General features: G+C 43.8%; 1 protein-coding gene across 4 annotated transcripts in view; it reads left to right on the plus strand.

The window, feature by feature from the left end:
- Positions 1-19,174, plus strand: part of LOC138950904 (tetratricopeptide repeat protein 23-like) — a 67,507-nt gene that overhangs the window by 16,617 nt on the left and 31,716 nt on the right. Inside the window, exons 2-5 of one of the 4 annotated variants that reach the window (XM_070322604.1) lie at positions 1,302-1,582; positions 2,188-2,331; positions 3,686-3,926; positions 11,800-12,188. In XM_070322604.1, the coding sequence (XP_070178705.1) occupies positions 1,346-1,582; positions 2,188-2,331; positions 3,686-3,926; positions 11,800-12,188 (1,011 nt within the window). In that variant the 5' untranslated portion in view covers positions 1,302-1,345. The other 3 variants (XM_070322606.1, XM_070322605.1, XM_070322607.1) reach the window with 3 other exon arrangements.

Here is a 19,174-nt window from a genome sequence, read left to right on the forward strand (position 1 = left end):
GGGTATTTGGTGGACATTTTTATCTATGCCTATACAATTTTGCCAGGAAAGACCCTTTTGTCAATCGTGGGATCTTTAACGTGCACACCCCAATATAGTGTACACGAAGGGACCTCGGTTTTTCGTCTCATCCGAAAGACTAGCACTTGAACCCACCACCTAGGTTAGGAAAGGGGGGAGAAAATAGCGGCCCGACCCAGGGTCGAACACGCAACCTCTCGATTACGAGCGCAAGTGCGTTACCACTCGACCACCCAGACCTACTAGTTCGCTAGTAGTGATACATGTCCATGATCCTTTAAACATGACATCTTTACGTTCGTATGAGTTTCGACCTGTTCCGCATTTTTTAAATGTCCGATGGCCTGCATGGTTTTTGTGAGTGGCAGAATTCGCACTTGCATTGAAATACCGATAAAGAAAAATGGCTAGCAAAATCATGCAAAGGATAGCACCGCGTTTGTTATGATAATCTTACTAATTGCTTAGCGTGTATCACGTTGGTGATAATGTGTAAAATTGTGCAAACATTGATAAGAATGTCGATTGTAAATTCTTGTTTTTTTGAATGTCCATAATTTCCTCTTTCAATTCCATAAATGTGATTCTTTTTACATTTAGTCAAGTTTTTTTTTTTTTACTGACAAATGCTAATTATTGTATTTTTCGGGCTTTGAAAGGCACTTTTCCTGCTATTCCTTTGCAATCGCGAGGAACTTTTTCACGTTTAACTTTTTACAATAGTATCGTTTACTTTATTCTAGGCGTCCCTAGTAATTGGGATCAAGTAAGCGGTTGCCTATGGACAGGATAACTCTGCGGTTGCCTATGGGACACTGCCACATTTACGTCTTGAGTTACTGCCCTTACTACTATCACTGGGCGGGGATATAGCTCAGTTGGTAGCGCGCTGGATTTGTATTCAGTTGGCCGCTGTCAGCGTGAGTTCGATCCCAGGTTCGGCGGAAATTTATTTCACAGAGTCAACTTTGTGTGCAGACTCTCTTCGGTGTCCGAACCTCCCCCCGTGTACACTACATTGGGTGTGCACGTTAAAGATCCCACGATTGACAAAAGGGTCTTTCCTGGCAAAATTGCTTAGGCACAGTTAATAATTGTCTACCTATACCCGTGTGACTTGGAATAATAGGCCGTGAAAGGTAAATATGCGCCGAAATGGCTGCAATCTACTGGCCGTATAAAATTTCATCTCACACGGCATCACTGCAGAGCGCCTAGAACTGTACCCATGGAATATGCGCGATATAAGACTCATTGTTGCTATTGCTATTGTGTTTCAGGCCAACCAGAACAGGAACCGAACAACAAGAACTACACTAGACCAATGGCCTCAAAGAACCAGACACCGCCAAGCATCAACAGAAGCCGGTCAAAACGATACCGAGACCGCCTGGATGTATACATCTGCTACGTCATCGTCGTCATAGTAACGTGTCACGTGACCGGCGTGGGGGCGGGATCTCGCATGATAGAACCACCCACAAGGGCCAGTTTGTGGCGCTACGGCTTTGGGACTCCCATCAACTTCGATGACGATGAGGTCATGTGTGGTGGATATAACGTGAGTACGATGAGGTCATGTGTGGTGGATATAGTGTGAGTACGATGAGGTCATGTGTGGTGGATATAACGTGAGTACTATGAGGTCATGTGTGGTGGATATAACGTGAGTACGATGAGGTCATGTGTGGTGGATATAGCGTGAGTACGATGAGGTCATGTGTGGAGGATATAACGTGAGTACGATGAGGTCACGTGTGGTGGATATAGCGTGAGTACCAGTTGCTCTTCAGTTATGACAGCGGTGTATAGAAGACGGGGCGCAACTCGTGTACGACCCTGACACACCCTCTTAATGTCCTAATAATTCTTATATTACAGGCAGGCTGGGTGTGGCAAAGAACATTTTCCATTTCCATTTATCATTTTAATGGACAATAAAGTGTTACTGTTATTGTTATTGTTATAAACAGGTGGGGGGAGGGGGGGGGGATAGGACTAACTGTATCTTTCTACGCACCTTCATTTGGTTTATATTTGCATGCATTAGACTACTGCGAACCAAAAAAAAGATTCGATGGACTATTGTTTTTTAAATTGGATGTGTCAGTACCGTACAAAGCGTCTCACACAGTTGATGTCATATGTTTTTGCTGGGTGTTGCAGCGGCAGTACGGGAGTAACGGAGGGCGGTGTGGGGTGTGCGGGGACCCGTGGGACGAACCCCCTCCCCGCCGCCACGAGGCTGGAGGCATCACCACACCCTCCCCTCGCCCCGTCAGGGTCTACCAGGTGGACGGGGAAATACCTGTAAGTAAAGTTGTTGTTGGTGTTGTTGTTGTGGTTGTGTTTTTGTTTTTGTACTTGTTGTTACATTTAGTCAAGTTTTGACTAAATGTTTTAACGTAGAGGGGGGAATCGAGACGAGGGTCGTGGTGTATGTGCGTGTGTGTGTCTGTCTGTGTGTGTGTGTGTGTGTGTGTGTGTGTGTGTGTGTGTGTGTGTGTGTAGAGCGATTCAGACTAAACTACTGGACCGATCTTTATGAAATTTGACATGAGAGTTCCTGGGTATGAAATCCCCAGACGTTTTTTTCATTTTTTTGATAAATATCTTTTATGACGTAATATCCGGCTTTTCGTGAAAGTTGAGGCGGCACTGTCACGCTCTCATTTTTCAACCAAATTGGTTGAAATTTTGGTCAAGTAATCTTCGACGAAGCCCGGACTTTGGTATTGCATTTCAGCTTGGTGGCTTAAAAATTAATTAATGACTTTGGTCATTAAAAATCTGAAAATTGTAAAAAAAAAATTTATAAAACGATTCAAATTTACGTTCATCTTATTCTCCATCATTTTCTAATTCCAAAAACATATAAATATGTTATATTTGGATTAAAAACAAGCTCTGAAAATTAAAAATATAAAAATTATTATCAAAATTAAATTGTCGAAATCAATTTAAAAACACTTTCATCTTATTCCTTGTCGGTTCCTGATTCCAAAAACATATAGATATGATATGTTTGGATTAAAAACACGCTCAGAAAGTTAAAACAAAGAGAGGTACAGAAAAGCGTGCTATCCTGCTTAGCGCAACTACTACCCCGCTCTTCTTGTCAATTTCACTGCCTTTGCCATGAGCGGTGGACTGACGATGCTACGAGTATACGGTCTTGCTGAAAAATGGCATTGCGTTCAGTTTCATTCTGTGAGTTCGACAGCTACTTGACTAAATGTTGTATTTTCGCCTTACGCGACTTGTTTTTGTTGTTGTTGTGGGTGTTGGTGGTGGTGGTGATTGTTGTTGTTGCTATTGATGCTGATGCTGATGATAATGATGATGACGACGACGACGACGACGACGACGATGATGATGATGATGATGATGATGATGATGATGATGATGATGATGATGATGATGATGATGATGATGATGATGATGATGATGATGATGATGCTGCTGCTGATGATGATGATGAAAAAAACCACTGGGGTGATTTAGAATATTTAGATGAATTATTTTTTTTACAAAGACACAAAGGTCTTTTGTGGATTTAGTTCTGACGGAACATTCCGACTGTGCATAGACAGCACCCAGGCGATTCATGTTTCGTCATGTGACCATTTGGAGGGATTCTTACACGTTTGTTTGTCTCCTCCAGGTGTTCATCGACTCCACAGCGGACCTGGTTGGACAATACGAGTTCAGACTGTGCAAACTGACCAACAGTAACGAAACGCCGGACCAGGATTGCTTTGACCAGACGCCCTTGTCCATCAGAGAGTCGCGGCTTGGTCAGTCCTACCGTATCGGACAGTCCGGGGGGCTCACGGCCTTGCACCTGGTGTTACCCGAAAACCTCACCTGCACCCATTGCATTCTGCAGTGGAGACATGTCACTGGTGAGTGAGTGTTGATGGTGTTTGTGTTTCAGAGTGGTGATCCTAGGCTTATACTTTTGACTTATTGGGGATGTATTAAGTATAATAGAGAGGAAGGGGGGGGGGGGGTCCAAAACGTGAAAGTCAGTAAAAAGATAGGCACAGAAAAAAATGAGGTTCATCAGGCGGCAAGGGGGGGGGGGGGGTGGGGGGTGGTGGAACCCAAGCCCCCCCCCCCCCCCCCCCCCCAGGTCCGGCCCTCTTATGCCTAGTAGCTCAGTTGGTAGAGCGCTGGGCTTGTGATCGTTGGTTCAAGGGTTCGATACAAGGCCGGGACGGACACGGGTCACTTTTATGTGCAGACTCAGAGACGGTATCCATGTCCCACCCATTGTCACCACATTAAAACATAAATGATCTCGGCTATTTTGCCATAAGTGCAGGTGGCTGATACCACCTAAACACGCACACACTCTCGTTGCTGCAAAGTTTCAACTGGGAGGAAGCGACCCGACTTTCCCAGCAATGGGATGTTAAAGTATTAGAAACGGTAATGGAAAAAAACGCCACACAAACCATTATTTACTGTAATGTATTTGTTTTTGTTGCATTTTGAAAGCTTGACTGAGGCTTTTGGACTTGAAGCATTACTACTCTTACTCCTAGTTAATTTGTTTGTTTTTTTGCTTGCTTAACGCCCAGCCGACCACGTAGGGCCAAATCAGGGCTGTGCTGCTTTGACATTTAACGTGCGCCACACACAAGACAGAAGTCGCAGCACAGGCTTCATGTCTCACCCAGTCACATTCTTCTGACACCGGACCAACCAGTCCTAGCACAAACCCCATAATGCCAGACGCCAGGCGGAGCAGCCACTAGATTGCCAATTTTAAAGTCTTAGGTATGACCCGGCCGGGGTTCGAACCCACGACCTCCCGATCACGGGGCGGACGCCTTACCACTAGGCCAACCGTGCCGGTCTTACTCCTAGTGGTGCGTGTCGTTCGTGGGAGACACGCCTTCTCTATTGCAGCAACATCAGACAGGTGCTGTGAAAGTCACGTCTGATTTTGAATTTCTGAAACGAACCACTGAGAACCCTCTTATTCTGCCCCTCCCCTCACAAAGCTGATATTAATGGGCTGTCACTCTGTCTGTCTGTCTGTCTGTCTGTCTGTCTGTCTGTCTCTCTCTCTCTCTCTCTCTCTCTCTCTCTCTCTCTCTCTCTCTCTTGCCCCATATATCACTCTCCATTTTTCCCTAGCTCACCCCCCCTCTGTCTGTCTGTCTGTCTGTCTGTCGCTCTATCTCTGTCTCTGTCTCTGTCTCTGTGTCTCTGTGTCTCTCTCTCTGTATATTTCCGGAAGAGAAATTTCACCATATAAGCCTTCTTCTGAAACAAATCGCCAAAACTCGTTTACCCCCCCCCCCCCCCCGACACACACACACACACTGCACCCCTCCCTCAGTAGATTTTTTTGCGCTCTCGCCTTTCCCCTCTACACTCCCCTCTCTCTCTCTCCCCCTCTCTCTCCCGCTCTTTCTCACTCTCTCCCCTCTCCTATTCTCTCTCTGTTTTGCTCTCTCTCGTTAATCATACCCACACGACAAGTGGATCCCACTGCCAGCATGTTAATGACATTGTAATGGCCAACCTTTTTTGATAAAACTTACGGCCGTAGTTTACATCTTAAATGGCAGGCAGGTTGTTTTCCTGATTGCTTTATGCACGAAATTCATACCGTATCTTGCACCGCCCTTCCTTTGAGTGATTTACTTTTCTTATTTTGAGCTCCTGAGTGACGTGTTAACGTTTTTGTTTACGGATTGTGAAAGTGGAAAGTGCAGTCTATTTGTATGATTAAAGGTTGGGCGTTAAATGGAATGATTTGAGCTAATCCTTGTCCGCATCAATTAACCAATTAACAAGAAAAAAACGTACTTTCTGTGTAAACCAGCATGTGTAGGCTCCCGCCGCAGGTCTGACCTGGTTTTATCTCAACAAAATAAGCTTTTCTGCGCATTGTACATGTGTTGGTGTCTCAACACCCTTTAGTGCATGCATAATCAGGTTAAAGATTCCAGATACGCTATGTATATAGCTAAGTCATGTAGTTCGGAAAACATACGAACATATTTATAGGGCTGTGAAAACCGCCCATTCCCACCCACCCCCCCCCCCCCCCAAAGCAGCATCTTGTGACTTGTTTGGCATGGTGCATTAAAACAGTCTGTCAAAAATGTTTCATTAGGAACACTCACAGTCCTTTTGTGAAGGATATAGGAGTCTTTAAATCTCTCAGCGATGTTCGTTCCTCAAGCGCTGCAACCGGAAGTGCTCTTTTATATGAAAAACCAATAATGGTACTCTTCCGTTGTCAAGCGATAATGTAAACATTCTACTCGCTAGTAGCAACAACAAACATTGCGCAGCTTAGTTCGTCACTTTGCCTTTTTGTAACCCCTCCTCCCCACTCGCCTCCTTGAGCTTTTCTATTGTTTCCTCTTTTTTGCCACTGTTTGTGCTCTTTCTGCTGGGACATTTCCTGCGGACTGAATATTATAAACATTTCAACGAAGTTTATAATTATGTTAATTACTGCTTACAATGTAGTTTGTTTCATGTTATTTATGTGTTCTTAATATCGTAGCGTTGTGTGGACATTATATTGTTTGATGGGTTGTTGACAGACCAGCTTTTTTGTCGGTCCGAGGGGGAGCATATCGTCTTTTGTTTCATATTTATTGACCAAGGCCGAAGGCCGCGGTCAATAAATATGAAACAAAAGTCAATATGCCCCCCGAGGACCGACAAAAAAGCTGGTCTGACAACAATTAAACCACCAAACATCGTTTTTGTCATCATTTTGGTGGTGAGAAAATAAGTGCACAATCAACACAGGGAGCCATGCTTTGAAACACGAGTATTGTTTTGATAACCACACGATTTCCGTTTTGATAACCACTGGCAATCAAAGCTGGCGTGTGAAAGCAACTTTCTGTGTTTTTGAGTTCATAAAATGTTGGGATGAATATGTCGACAGTTCTGTAGGTTCATCTCGGTATTCCACCCCCTCGGCTTTCAGTTGTAAATATTAAGCTTAGTGATCGAATGTGGAAGCTACGTTGGGTCAAAGGTCACACTCACAGAAGATTTGCGTCGTGCAGCGAAGGAAAGAATCGCGATCTTGTTTTCGACTCAGTGCCTCTTTGTTTTTCATTAGACCTGTCATTCTGCTTGCTCGGCTTTGTTAGATGTTTGCATGTCTTGTCGCTATTTTCTTTGCTTTTATTATTATTTCTTATTTGTGCTTCGTTTATCGATACAACGTCTTGTGCACGGGTCAAAATGTGTGTGTCAGGGGTCGAACTTGACGTTCGTGTTTCTCCGAACGTCTGTGTATCGAAACACAGATACACGCACTCCACGACTTTGTAAGAAGACAAAACATATCGGTAGGTTCCATTTGTTTGTGATGAATTTATGACCTTTCATGAAGTAGTTTTGATTTTTGTTTACTTTTGCCAGTTTGCCAGTTCGTTTTTGGAACTTTGCAAAGAAGTGTCGTGTCGTCTGTTTAGGTCTGGGGAAACGCCAATGAAAAGAGCCGAAGAATGCCCGAGCGTTTCTATTGGGTTTGCCTTTGATTATCCATGTATAACCTGCTTCCTGCAACTATGGTAACCCGGGGATTTATTGCATGGGGAACATGAGATTTATTTCCCAGGTGCTTGTGAATGAAAACTCCTGAAAATGATGACAAGAATGATTGTGATGTGTAATTGTTATTACGTTTATTCGCAAAAGAATAAACTTTGCCCTTGAGTAGACCAGTGTTGAGTTTGATTTAAAGGCAAGTTTAAATTAATTTTCTAAAGATTGTATACATTTTGTTGACCAGTCCTTATAACTTATGTTGAAGAGTTTATTTCTACACGTGTATTGGAAAAGCGACAGCGAACAGAAAAAGGTCAGAGGAAAGAGAAGGCCGACACTCACTTTGGGGGAGGGGGAGGGGGATGACGGGAAGGTGAGGGATCACACATTTCATTGAGCAAATACTTCCTTCTCCTTCTGAGAGAAAATGTAAGTTTTACGCCCTCACGACAAAGCCATTAGGGGCATGTTACACGGGACAACCCAGCTTTGTATGAAAATAAAAAATATAAATGCAGGAGGGGGGGGGGATCCTTCTCCTTCTGTTCCATAAACCTGTTTTACGCAAGACAGGTGTTATAACGTCACTTTACAGTCCCGTTTTATGACGTTAGCCATCGTTGATTAAAACCTGGAAGTTGTGTGTGTATGTGTGTGTGTGTGTGTGTGTGTGTGTGTGTGTGTGTGTGTGTGTGTGTGTGTGTGTGTGTAACTCACCCTCTATCCCTGAATGTGTGTGTGTGTGTGTGTGTGTGTGTGTGTGTGTGTGTGTGTGTAACTCACCCTCTATCCCTGAATTTCTGTCTGTCCCTGTCTGTCTGTCTGTCGATCTGTCAGTCCCTGTCTGTCTGTCTGTCAGTCTGTCTGTCTGTCTGTCTGTCTGTCAGTCAGTCAGTCAGTCTGTCTGTCTGTCTGTCTGTCTGTCTGTCTGTCTGTCTGTCTGTCTGTCTGTCTGTCTGTCTGTCTGTCTGTCTGTCTGTCTGTCTGTCAGTCTGTCTGTCTGTATGTATGTCTGTCTGTCTGTCTGGCTGTCTGTCAGTTTTTCTGTCTGATTGTCTGTCTGTCTGTCTGTCTGTCTGTATGTCTGTCTGTCAGTCTGTCAGTCTGTCTGTATGTCTGTTTGTCTGTCTGTCAGTCTGTCAGTCTGTCAGTCTGTCTGTCTGTCAGTCTGTCAGTCTGTCTGTATGTCTGTCTGTCAGTCTGTCTGTCTGTCTGTTCGTCTCTCCCTTCTTCTTATCCCTCCCTCATCCTCCCCCATAGTTTCTTTTGTAGACCTTATTTCGCCCAGGTACGTCAGCCCTCGCTGCTCGTTGATTGAAACATGTATAATTATAAGGTGTGCGTGTTGCCCTGTCAACACATTTAGGAGCCTGACGTCGGCATCCTGTCTTCGTCTCAATGAATTTTAATCTAAACCGGTGACTCAGTATGCAGATTGGCTCTAACCAAGGACTACTTAGAGTACTTGACTCTAACTCTTTAAATTTGTCTTGCCCTTTTGGGGAAAGTCTCAGAAACTAAGGATAAATCCAAAAACAGATAGACTGCCAACGTTTCAAAATTCAGAATAAAAAAACAAACATCGTGTTTCTATAACCCACCGAACTCTGACATGGATTACAGGATCTTTTCCGTGCGCACTTGGTCTTGTGCTTGCGTCTACACACGAAGGGGGATAAGCCACTAGCAGGTCTGCACATAAGTTGACCTGGGAGATCGGAAAAATCTCCACACTTAACCCACCAGGCGGCCGCGGCCGGGATTCGAACACTCGACTTTCCGATTAAGAGGCCGACGTCTTACCACCCCGCCACAGAGCTCCTTCGACACATACTCCAAATCTGCAGTCTGGCTTGCGTGCAGAGATTGCTTTTGTGTGTGTGTGAATTCAGTTCTTAACTAAAGCTTATGTCGATCTGCAGTATGCAATATGTATGTCATATTCTTTGCCTTATGTCCTTATTTCTGATGCAGGGATATATTTGTATTTCTTTCGAATGTGATTTTTGAGGCCATGATTATTTCTGCTAAATTTGCCATTGTTTGCTACTTTTATTTCTGTCAAATGTGAGGTTGTTTAATTGCCAAACCGATATGTTTATATTTTGGCAAGTTGAATGTCTCTTGTGTTTATATACACATCTGGAAAATCCTCTACTGTTTCACCGCTAATGAAAAAAAACCCCGCAAAAACACAATTAAGGTTCTTCATTTTAAAAGCTTTGACACTGGAATAAATTATCCTTCACGATAACCAAAAAAGGTTTTGAACGTGAGTTGATGAAGTAAATATTTTACAGCGGAAATTGTCAGTCAGATAGCTTGTACCTTGTCAAAAGTTGATGTAAAACGCTCATTTCTTCATCATACGACAATTTATTCATGAATGCATGCGCCATATAATCTTTACATTTTTGGCACGCACATTCATGCGCACGGATTGATGCAAACAGGTATTGTCAGGTGTGTTTAATTACTGCAGGTGTTGACTCACCATAGCTTTTGCGCGCCCTTGTTCACCTTTTCATTTTAGTACAGAAGTGTCAAGTGGATTTTTTTGGGTCTAAGCAAGATGTTATTCCATTTAAACAGGGTCTATTTAACTCAAACAAGATTTTATTCATTTAAATCAAGATTTCATTCTATTTAAACAATTCAACAAAGGTTTTATTTAAATTAAATACGCTAATATTTAATTAAAACAGATTGTATTCAATTTAAACAAGATTTTTTTCAATTTAAACAAGATTTTGTGCAATTAATAAAAGATTGTATTCAATTTAAACCGCATTATATTCAATTTAAACGTGATACAATAATAAAAGGGACACGAACTCAAGCGAACGGTCATATTACGTGCGCTACTTACTGCCTTTCACGCCTGGTGGCGTGTAGGGCAGCGTTACGTGCGCTAGACAAATGAAAATTACACTTAAAACCAGACCATGATGTCGGACATTACTTTAGAACTCTCTGAATCAAAATCAAAGTTGGATTTCTTCTTCTTCTTCTGCGTTCATGGGCTGAAACTCCAACGTACACTCGTTGGATTTATTTTCTAAGGCACATTTGTCCGAAATTACAATGAGAGTTTTCTGTTATCATGTTTTTATGATTTACAACTAATAGAAAAATATGTTCATTCTAAGCACAAGGTTCACACACAAAAACACATGATTTTCATCTTTGTCCTTTTTCTACGGGATTTTCCTGGCAGCTCAAGGCAAATTGTTAAAAAGCAAAAGCAATCTTTAGTCACAATTTACAAACACAGCACAAGTATCAACTGTTTGCCTCTGAAGTTTCTTCGGTGCACACATGTAACAGAAAACAAGACAAACAAATTTCCTCATCGCTTTTTTTCTTATATGTTATAGTGAACAAAGGGGCGGGGATGTAGCTCAGTCGGTAGTGCGCTGGATTTGTATCCAGTTGGCCGCTGTCAGCGTGAGTTCGTCCCCACGTTCGGCGAGAGATTTATTTCTCAGAGTCAACTTTGTGTGCAGACTCTCCTCGGTGTCCGAACACCCCCGTGTGTACACGCAAGCACTAGACCAAATGCGCACGAAAAAGATCCTGTAATCCATGTCAGAGTTCGGTGGGTTATAGAAACACGAACATACCCAGCATGCTTCCTCCGAAAGCGGCGTATGGCTGCCTAAATGGCGGGGTAAAAACGGTCATACACGTAAAATTCCACTCGTGCAAAACACGAGTGTACGTGGGAGTTTCAGCCCACGAACGCAGAAGAAGAGAAGAAGAAGATAGTGAACAAAACCAGTTGCGTAGAGTGCGCCAAAAAAAAAACCAACAGAAACCTTTATTCCTGTCCTTTCTTTCAACTCAGAACGAATTATTTTTCTTATCTGCTTTGCTCTTCCATGTTCTAGGAAATCCAGAAAACTGCGTACATGTACAATGCAAATGCTTTGTTCTTGTCCTTTCTTTCATCCGTGTCCCAGGCAGCGTAGGACAAAATAGATTTCTCATGGAAATCTATTTCTTTTACAAAATATTGTTAACTTTTAACATATTTTCTTTGAACATCAGGTTTTTTGTTTTAACTCAAAAGCAAAATTGTTTTTTTTTCTGCGAAATATTTTTCTCAAACAACATATTTTTCATACACAAAATATTTTTCTGACACCATTTTTTTTTTTAACACAAAACAGTTTTTTTTTTACACAAAATAGTTTTCTTACACAAAAAAGTTTTCTCATCTTTACTATGTTGCAGGTAACCGACTAAACAAAGCGAGCTGCGTAAAGTGCGCAGAGAGCCCCGAACCCCTCTGCAACTTTTGCCTCGGCTGCGGAATGCAAGCTTGGTATCAGGGCTGCGCCGACATCGCCATCCATGACGTCATGGGCTCCCACCCTGCAGTGCGAGGGGTGCGCACGCAACAGGAACTCAAGGACCAATGGGCGAGCACTCTGCAGGACTTGAAACAGAACTGCAGTTGTGCCGGAGGAGGGGGGAATACTTCTACGAGCAAACCGACCTCGGAGAACGCAATAAACTCCTCACAACCTTACACAGTGTCTGCGACTTCTAGTATATCAGCTGGGAATGAAACCGCCACACAGCCGTTTCAGACCACCAGTTCTGGCGCTGTTGTTAATACGGTAACGCCGACTCCCAAACCTGTTGCTACCACCACCACCACCACCACCACCTCCACAACCACCACCACTACTACCCCACACCCAATCACTCCAAAACCTTACATACCGAGCACACAGGAACCAACAACAAACCCTGGCAAACCCACAAACCCTGATAAAAGTGTACACCCTGGTATGCCGACCTTGAACATTAATTGGCAAGATCTCTTTTTGCCGCCGAGAATTTGTTACCTCCCTTTCAGACCGCCGTGGTACTTGAAAAACGCTCGACAATGGTGTATACGGAACTGTCCGAGGAGGGGCTGCCATTGTAACTATAAAATATGTCGGCCGGTCCCATGTCCGAGGCCTACTCCCAGGCCGAATAGAGTGAGAAAAAATGGATTTCAGTACCTACTTCCGTTTTTGTTTCTTACTGAAGCCATTGCTGACTTGATTTGAAAATAGGTTGAATGGGGGCGGGACGGAAGGAATAGGGGACGGGTTTGTTTGTGTTTGAATAAGGGGGATTTGAACCATTATTGTCAGTCCATACTTCTGGTTTTTTTGTTGTGCAGAAGCCATTGCTGAATTGTGATTTAAGGACTGGGTGGCCGAGTGGTAACGCACTTGCGCTCGGAAGCCAGAGGTTGCGAGTTCGACCCTGGGTCAGGGTGTTAGCAATTTTCTCCCCCCTTTCCTAACCTAGGTGGTGGGTTCAAGTGCTAGTCTTTTGGATGAGACGAAAAACCGAGGTCCCTTCGTGTACACTACATTGGGGTGTGCACGTTAAAGATCCCACGGTTGACAAAAGGGTCTTTCCTGGCAAAATTGTATAGGCATAGATAAAAATGTCCACCAAAATACCCGTGTGACTTGGAATAATAGGCCGTGAAAAGTAGGATATGCGCCGAAATGGCTGCGATCTGCTGGCCGATGTGAATGCGTGATGTATTGTGTAAAATAAATTCCATCACACACGGCATAAATAAATCCCTGCGCCTTGAATATGTGCGCGATGTAAATTGCATAAAATAAAATAAAAAAATAAAAATCCCTGCGCTTAGAACTGTACCCACGGAATACGCGCGATATGAATGCGTGATATATTGTGTAAAAAATTCATTCTCACACGGCATAAAGCGCTTTGAACTTCGGATAAGGCGCTATATAAATAAAGAGAATAATAAAAAAAATAATAATATAAGCCTCATATTGATTGATTGATTTAAAAAGAGGGAGAATAGGGGCTGAATGGAGGGGGTAGCTAGGGTCAGGCTGTGTGTGTTTGAATAAGGGGGGACGGGCGCAGTGGCGTGGTGGTAGGACGTCGGCCTCCTATTCGGAAGGTCGTGAGTTCGAATCCCGGTCGCTGCCGCCTGGTGGGTTAAGAGTGGAGATTTTTCCGATCTCCCAGGTCAACTTATGTGCACACCTGCTAGTGACTTAACCCCCTTCGTGTGTACACGCAAGCACAAGACCAAGTGCACACGGAAAAGATCCTGCAATCCATTTCAGAGTTCGGTGGGTTATAGAAACACGAACATACCCAGCATGCCTCCCTCGAAATTGGCGTATGCTGCCTGAATGGCGGGGTAAAAACGGTCAAACACGTAAAAATCCACTCCTGCTAAAAACATGAGTGAACGTGGGAGTCTAAGCCCATGAACAAAGAAGAAGAAGAAAAATAAGGGGGATGTTAACCATAAGTGTCAGTCCATACTTCTGTCGTTGTTTATTGGGGAAGTCGTGACTGAGCTGTTATAGGTGGTTTAGGTATTTTGAACGTGTGTGTTAATGTGAAAGAGTGACGCAGTAGTCCCCCATGTCACAGGCAGCTGCTCTGCATTGACGGAGTTGCCTCCCTGCTTGGACTTGAGCTATTTATAGAAGCTCGACGGTTTGGGTCACGGTATACCCAGTTGTCCCCCATGTCACAGGCAGCTGCTCTGCATTGACGGAGTTGCCTCCCTGCTTGGACTTGAGCTATTTATAGTAGCTCGACGGTTAGGGTCACGGTACCCGGCAGTTGTCCCCCATGTCACAGGCAGCTGCTCTGCATTGACGGAGTTGCCTCCCTGCTTGGACTTGAGCTATTTATAATAGCTCGACGGTTTGGGTCACGGTACCCAGTTGTCCCCCATGTCACAGGCAGCTGCTCTGCATTGACGGAGTTGCCTCCCTGCTTTGACGTCAGCTATTTATACTAGCTCGACGGTTTGGGTCACGGTACCCAGTTGTCCCCCATGTCACAGGCAGCTGCTCTGCATTGACGGAGTTGCCTCCCTGCTTGGACTTGAGCTATTTATAATAGCTCGACGGTTTGGGTCACGGTACCCAGTTGTCCCCCATGTCACAGGCAGCTGCTCTGCATTGACGGAGTTGCCTCCCTGCTTTGACGTCAGCTATTTATACTAGCTCGACGGTTTGGGTCACGGTACCCAGTTGTCCCCCATGTCACAGGCAGCTGCTCTGCATTGACGGAGTTGCCTCCCTGCTTTGACGTCAGCTATTTATAGTAGCTCGACGGTTTGGGTCACGGTACCCAGTTGTCCCCCATGTCACAGGCAGCTGTTCTGCATTGACGGAGTTGATAATAGTAGCTCAACGTTTTTGGTACGTTTAAAGAATTGCACACCCGTGAGCTGTGGAGTAGCTGATATTGATGTCGGCTGGCTGCTGTTGTTACCTGGCATGCTCTTGAGAATCTCTGCGTTCCCATAGCAGTTTTTATAAGGTTATAAAAATAGCTTTAAAATCTCAACCCTGTTTGACTGGCATTCTGTGGTTACAATGCACTCCGGTTTATTCTTCCGTTTATGGCAGAAGCACTCGCAGAATTATGAGTTGAGGAAATGGATGCGGGGATGTCGATGTCTAAATGCTTACATTGTTGTTTATATGTCATTGCAATGTTGTGTTGATGAGGGTTACGTGGTGGTAGGGGTGTTCTTTGTAATAGAAAGAAGGGGGGGGGGGGACGAGCGGGGTAGTGGTGGGTGGGGGATTGTTGAGGCTGTAATGAAATATCAGTCCCACCATGCACCAGTTGTTACCTTGTGTGGGTGTGGGGGGGGGGTTGTGTGTGTGTGTGGGGGGGGGCGTGTGTGTGTGTGTGTGTGTGTGTGTGTGTGTGTGTGTACTATCAGTGTGCACATGCGTGTGTGTACATGTTGAACCTGCATGCTCTATGGTCCCACCATAATTTGTTTTTCTCCATCAAGTAGGCTCATGCCATAACGTTATCTGTATTATTATTTCATTATTTGTTTGCCTTTCGCTTGGTGACTGTCCCGGATGTTGTACAGGTCTGTCAGACTGTGTGTGCTTATATGACGTTCATTCCTCGGGTCCTCAGTGAGCACAGTTTGTATAGAATTCTTCTACTTAATGTCCCTCCGTAGGAACTATGTGACCCTCCACCACGAAATGAGTCGCATGTCAGTGTGTGTGTATGTATCAGTGTGCACCTCGCGCGGTTCTGCGCTAGGCTTAATATATATATAAGTCCGGGGAGTGTCTGGTAACAGTGTGAGGGTCACCTTAGTCACAGGCTTATAACTCAAGTTTTCGCTCTTTTCTAAAACGGTTTTCACCACTGGATAGAGCATAAAACACTCTTTAGGAAAATGTAAAATATGAAAATCATGCAAAGGTGACATGCGACTCATTCCGTGGTGGAGGGTCACCTATATCATGTCACCCATCAGTGATCTGTTCAGGCTTTATCACGAATTGAGAGCAACCTTCCAATTGAACACATACCAACTTTCAACAGCCTAACCGTGTTACATGCAGACTGGGAGTGTGTGTGTGTGTGTGAGTGTGTGTGTGTGTGTGTGTGTGCGTGCGTGCGTGGGTGTGTGTGTGTGGGTGTGTGTGTGTGTGGGTGTGTGTGTGTGTGTGTGTGTGGGTGTGTGTGTGTGTGGGTGGGTGTGTGTGTGTGTGGGTGGGTGTGGGTGTGTGTGTGTGTGTGTGCGTGCGTGCGTATGTGTATGTGTGTGTGTGTGTGTGTGGGTGTGTGTTTGCCGAATCAATGTTGCAGGCTGGCGCGAAATTAACTGCAAAGTTAACTCAGCAAACACACACAAAAATCCATTATAAAATAAAACTCATGTAACGAAAAGTAGCCAAGCGGTTGAAGGTATCTTAACTTATTGTCTTGCATTTTTGGTATGACCGTTCAGCTTTAACTTTGATGGCAATCTGCACATTTTTCGCTTCGAATAGTCAGATTGTTATCTGTCTGTGCTCTTTGTGTGGCTGTGTATGTCCATCTGTCTGTCTGCCTGTCTGTTAGCCTGTCTATTTCTGACTCCCCGTCTCTCAATGTCTTACGGTTTGCCTGTCAACCTGTCATCTGTCCGTGCCCTCTGTCTGTCTGTCTGTCTGTCTGTCTGTCTGTCTATTTTTGACTCCCCATCTCTCAATGTCTGACTTTCTGCCTGTCAACCTGTCATCTGTCTGTCTATCTGTCTGTCTGTCTGTTTGTCTGTTTGTCTGTCTGTTCGTCTCTCTCTCCCACCATCCACCTCTGTCCTTTCTCTCTCTGTGTCGATCTCTCATTCTATCTTTCTTTCTCTCTCTCCGTCTCGCTTTCTCGGTCTCTCTATCTGTCTCTGTCTCTCTGTCTCTGTCTGTCTCTCTCTGTCTCTGTCTGTCTCTCTCTGTCTCTGTCTCTCTCTGTCTGTCTGTCTCTCTCTGTCTCTCTGTCTCTCTCTGTCTCTCTGTCTCTGTCTCTGTCTCTCTCTCTCTCTCTCTCTCTCTCTCTCTCTCTCTCTCTCTCTCTCTCTCTCTCTCTCTCTCGTGTATAAAGTCCTGTGAATATTTTTTCTGCCTTTTTATTGTTCCTTTCTTACTTTTCTTCCGCTTCAACATTCCTGGCAAACACACTGCGCTAGTGTTTATGTGGGGGATTGTCTTTATCAAGCGTTCTTCTAGCCCGAAGGTCTGTCAGGACATCTTTATGGGCAGGCCAAAGCACGGAGCACAATTAATAACAGGACGGTCATATTGTAATCCGACAAGCGAATTCTGAGCATGTGAATTCAAAATGACTTGGAAGTATACTTTTCGGTTGAAGTTTAGCTTTGATTGTTCCCCTATGACTGTTAATTTGTCTTGCTGTTTTTCGTGTGTTTGTTTCGTTTTGTTTCTATTGTGGTTTTATTGTTGTTGTTGTCTTTTTGTGTCTTTTCTTCTGTTCGTTTTTTCCTAGAAATGTAATGCTTGTGGAGTTTTTCTAGACCAAATAGTTTGCTTCAATTTACACTTGTTCTCTTTTTGTTTCTTTTGGTCTTTCTTTCTATCGTCTGCATTTTACAAATTTCTTCTTTCTTTCATTTGAAGAGAACAAAATGTCGGCTGCAGTTTACATCTGTAGCCTTTTCGTTTCTTTCTGAGAACAAAATGTCGGCTGCACTTTAAATCTGTAGCCTTTTCGTTTAGAACTTTCTGTCTCCATTGTGAGAACAAAATGTCCGTCACTTTACATCTGTAGCCAATCGTTTCTTTCTGTCTCCATTGTGAGAACAACATGTCCGTCACTTTACATCTGTAGCCAATTGTTTCTTTCTGTCTTCATTCTGAGAACAACATGTCCGTCACTTTACATCTGTAGCCAATCGTTTCTTTCTGTCTCCATTGTGAGAACAAAATGTCCGTCACTTTTCATCTGTAGCCAATCGTTTCTTTCTGTCTCCATTCTGAGAACAACATGTCCGTCACTTTACATCTGTAGCCAATCGTTTCTTTCTGTCTCCATTGTGAGAACAACATGTCCGTCACTTTACATCTGTAGCCAATCGTTTCTTTCTGTCTCCATTGTGAGAACAACATGTCCGTCACTTTACATCTGTAGCCAATCGTTTCTTTCTGTCTCCATTCTGAGAACAACATGTCCGTCACTTTACATCTGTAGCCAATCGTTTCTTTCTGTCTCCATTGTGAGAACAACATGTCCGTCACTTTACATCTGTAGCCAATCGTTTCTTTCTGTCTCCATTGTGAGAACAACATGTCCGTCACTTTACATCTGTAGCCAATCGTTTCTTTCTGTCTCCATTCTGAGAACAACATGTCCGTCACTTTACATCTGTAGCCAATCGTTTCTTTCTGTCTCCATTGTGAGAACAACATGTCCGTCACTTTACATCTGTAGCCAATCGTTTCTTTCTGTCTCCATTGTGAGAACAACATGTCCGTCACTTTACAACTGTAGCCAATCGTTTCTTTCTGTCTTCATTCTGAGAACAACATGTCCGTCACTTTACATCTGTAGCCAATCGTTTCTTTCTGTCTTCATTCTGAGAACAACATGTCCGTCACTTTACATCTGTAGCCAATCGTTTCTTTCTGTCTTCATTCTGAGAACAACATGTCCTTCACTTTACATCTGTAGCCAATCGTTTCTTTCTGTCTCCATTCTGAGAACAACATGTCCGTCACTTTACATCTGTAGCCAATCGTTTCTTTCTGTCTCCATTCTGAGAACAACATGTCCGTCACTTTACATCTGTAGCCAGTCGTTTCTTTCTGTCTCCATTCTGAGAACAACATGTCCGTCACTTTACATCTGTAGCCAATCGTTTCTTTCTGTCTCCATTGTGAGAACAACATGTCCGTCACTTTACATCTGTAGCCAATCGTTTCTTTCTGTCTTCATTCTGAGAACAACATGTCCGTCACTTTACATCTGTAGCCAATCGTTCCTTTCTGTCTTCATTCTGAGAACAACATGTCCGTCACTTTACATCTGTAGCCAATCGTTTCTTTCTGTCTCCATTGTGAGAACAAAATGTCCGTCACTTTTCATCTGTAGCCAATCGTTTCTTTCTGTCTCCATTCTGAGAACAACATGTCCGTCACTTTACATCTGTAGCCAATCGTTTCTTTCTGTCTCCATTCTGAGAACAACATGTCCGTCACTTTACATCTGTAGCCAATCGTTTCTTTCTGTCTCCATTCTGAGAACAACATGTCCGTCACTTTACATCTGTAGCCAATCG

The sequence above is a fragment of the Littorina saxatilis genome, linkage group LG16 (genome assembly GCF_037325665.1).
Source record: "Littorina saxatilis isolate snail1 linkage group LG16, US_GU_Lsax_2.0, whole genome shotgun sequence".
NCBI lineage: Eukaryota > Metazoa > Mollusca > Gastropoda > Littorinimorpha > Littorinidae > Littorina > Littorina saxatilis.